Genomic DNA, 3415 nt, shown 5'->3' on the forward strand with positions numbered 1-3415 from the left:
ACAAATACTGCCTGAAAATTCAAACACTGACATGTATCAATGTTTATAAACATGTCATACAATATGGTATCAAATGTATAAGCAGGTCAGACTGTATGATAATACAGGTACTCTATTGTTGAACATCTGTGTGATCCTTTAACCAAAATCTGCCTGCTTAAAAAAACCACAATATAAAATGCTGCACAATATTAAGTACAAAAATACAATAAATTGCACAATCTAAAAAATATAAAACCTGCACAGCTCAACATGAACTTGCTCTTCATCAGCTAAACTACACTTGTCAAAGCTTAGAACAAATGTACTGAACTGTACAAACATTGCACTTTCACAGCCTAAACTTGCTCTATAATTACTGCATCAGGTGATTTATTTCCCCTGTGCACTAACAAGGATATAACTAAATCTGCACAGGTTAATATTTCACGTTTCCAATACAATACAACCGATCTTTAACTGAACAAAGCAGATCACTTAAGTCTTTAATATTTCATCAACAAGGGGAGGAGTTGGCCTTTGGCCTTCATGTCCTCTATAATGCTCTTCTTCTCAGGGGTAATGTGGGTTGCACACCTCTTAGCAAAGGACTGCAGGGTCTCAGTTGCAGGATCATACTTCAGGGTCTTGAAGGTTTCAGGATCCACAATGCTGAGCTCTGCAATTGCAGCAGTCATCTTGATGGTTCCCCGGTCCACGCCATTGATTCTGAAGGCTTCAGTCATGGTGCGGACTTTGCTTAAGCTTTTCAAGACTTTTTTATATCTGCTGATAACCTCAGCTGGTCCTTTTGCTGAAAAATATATAAAACAAAAACAAAAGAACACGAGAAATGAGCACAAACAACGGCTTAAGGTCAGCTGAAATTGCTCAAACCGGTCACTTCTCTTTTGATAAAAGTATGAAGCATATTCTAGGAATGGGACAATCTGCTCATCTACTGATATGATTACATGCACAATATGTGGTTCAGAATTCAATACAAAAATGATACTCTAAGATCTGTTTAGTTGGTAAGTCTTACGGTTCAGAATTATGTTTACTTCTGAGAGACAAATCTTTCTAGCAATACATTTGATGTTGAATAATAATTAGTGTGAATGCTGCAAAATAAAATGGAGCTTTATTCTTGATGAAAGCCACATTTTTTACTTTAGACATTTAATTTTTATTTATCATCAAATTCCTAGTATATTCAGACTCTAGAACTGAAGATCTGTATTTTTGCCTCATAATTACTTCAGAACATATATTTTTAACAGCTCTTCCAATGCTTTTATTAATAATTACTTTTCATGACCACTTGTTGCTAACAGGGCAGGTGGTTCAAGTTATGCCATTCTTACCTCTCACATGAGCTTTTCCAAGCACAGCCACAGTTGCAGATGCAGGTGGCTGTGTCCAACGTTTCTTCCGTCTTTGGATGACAACATCACTGTCCGAGGACTCACTGATGTTTGGAGAAGATGGGGGAATGACGTCATCTTCATCCATGTTACCATCGTCATCCTCGTCGTCGTCCTCCAAAGTAAATACTTTTGGTTGAGCTTTGATCAAATAGGAGGATAGATGAGACAAAGATCAGATTGTTATGAAGACATATCACACCTTTCATTACAATTACATTACATTTTGCAGATACAAGTTGCTCCCAAATCACTCACATGATTTCTTCTTTCCCATGATTTGCTCACGCAAGAAATTGCGCTCTTGCTCAAGATCCTTTATTATTTTTTCTTGCCATTGGATCCTTGCTTCTAGGAACTCCACTTTGGAGATTGATCCTTAAAAACAAAAATGAGAGCAGGATACAAAAAATATTATGATTTGACAGTATTGAGTGATTGAGTGAGTGAGAGAGAAAGAGATAATGACATGCATGTAACAAAGGTAGTGGACCAGATATGGTGTGTGCGGCTGCCTCAACTTGATTTGTAAGCACATGTATACTGACAAAATCTGCCAACAACTTTAATCTCAGGCAGGAAAAATCCCTAGCAAAAAATGAAACTCTGCTAAGATACACTGCTAGAAAATGAGAAATCATTACCTGATCCAATGCTGCTTATGCTGCTGCGACTTGGAGCAGAGCTTCCTTCAACTTCAGGACCTACAGTATGGCATAGGTACAACAAAATCAACATATGAATAGAGGACTTTCAATGTTTAAACACATTTGGACAAGCTAATTATTTAGGTATTAAAGTTACTTGAAAGTTGACAAAGAAAAATTTACCATCCAAATCATTTTTGGTCACCTCTGTCATCGAGTCATTTTTAGGGACTTTTAGGGACATTTTCTTCTTGCCCTTAGGCTGTAAAAATATAAATAAATTCATGTCACTATAACCGGCAAAATGTAACTTAAATAATCTACACAAGATTCAAAAGCTCTTCTTGTTCGAATGACTGCATAGTGCATAATTTATTTTTCATTACAAAATATGGTTCATACTAAAGCATTACATATGCACCTACATTCACATTTTATGTTAATGTTACAGTTTCTTTCCTACTATTCACCCAGCTCACGTGCACACTCACGCACTCAGCTAGCTTAACGTTACATTAGCTAATTAGCCTACACACTGCAGATAAATAGGAGGGTTTACTACTCTTTAACTATGTAAACGGCCCGAGGACGAGCGTTATGATGTGCTTACAAAACTCAGGGGGAGTTTCAATTAACAGGCTAGCGCTTAACTTACCATTTTTGTTACACGAATTTCCCTCTTCACTCTCCAAACTGTGAACGAAACGGCAAATACCCACCTTCTCCGAATCTTTGACGTGACTGGTGGCTCCCTTTGGATGATTGGATGAGGATGTTACATGACAGCATAGTAACAGTCAATGATTGGATGAGAGCAACATATCGGAGGAACACGGCTACGGATTGGTAGATTGTTATGTCAATTACTGTAATGGCACTTCGCGCCATTCTTTGATGCAGGACTGCGAGACTGTTTACACATTTAGACATCAAAGAAGACGGGTGCGCGGGGCAATATTATGAGCTTTGAATCTAATATTATTCCATAGGTATAGGTTTAACAAATATGTTGTTGGGTTACGAGTTTTTGAGTCGAATACATTTTAGACGGTGCCCCAAGAAAAACTACAAGTTCACCAGATGGTTAATGAAAGAAGGCCTACTTCGAAAATGGATGAAATGCCCCTCTTGCTCTCATGTTATGAAGTTGAAACGGTCCTACGGCAAAAAGGAGGCAGCATGGTGAGTAGAACAACTAGACATGTGCCTTATTTATTAATTATTTCTTTGTGTGTTAGCATAGGGGAGTGTGCAGCATGCAGCCATCCAATTATATCTGCTAGAATTCAGTGGCAAATCCTATATTTTACGACAATTTTTTTAATACAGAAGTTATGAGTGGTGTACACACAAAATATGCTA

At 37.5% G+C, this 3415-nt stretch overlaps 1 protein-coding gene across 1 annotated transcript; it reads right to left on the minus strand.

Annotated features, from left to right (window-relative positions):
* Positions 1–221: 221 nt before the first annotated feature.
* On the minus strand, positions 222–2630 carry LOC132470253 (coiled-coil domain-containing protein 106-like). The gene is made up of 5 exons (XM_060068625.1): positions 2237–2630; positions 2051–2110; positions 1665–1784; positions 1347–1547; positions 222–793 (listed from the first exon to the last, which is right to left on the minus strand). The coding sequence occupies exons 1-5, from the start codon at positions 2337–2339 to the stop codon at positions 486–488; spliced, it is 792 nt and encodes a 263-aa protein (XP_059924608.1). The 5' UTR covers positions 2340–2630; the 3' UTR covers positions 222–485.
* Between the last annotated feature and the right edge of the window lie 785 nt (positions 2631–3415).

Source organism: Gadus macrocephalus, chromosome 13 (assembly GCF_031168955.1).
Source record: "Gadus macrocephalus chromosome 13, ASM3116895v1".
In the NCBI taxonomy this organism is placed as follows: domain Eukaryota; kingdom Metazoa; phylum Chordata; class Actinopteri; order Gadiformes; family Gadidae; genus Gadus; species Gadus macrocephalus.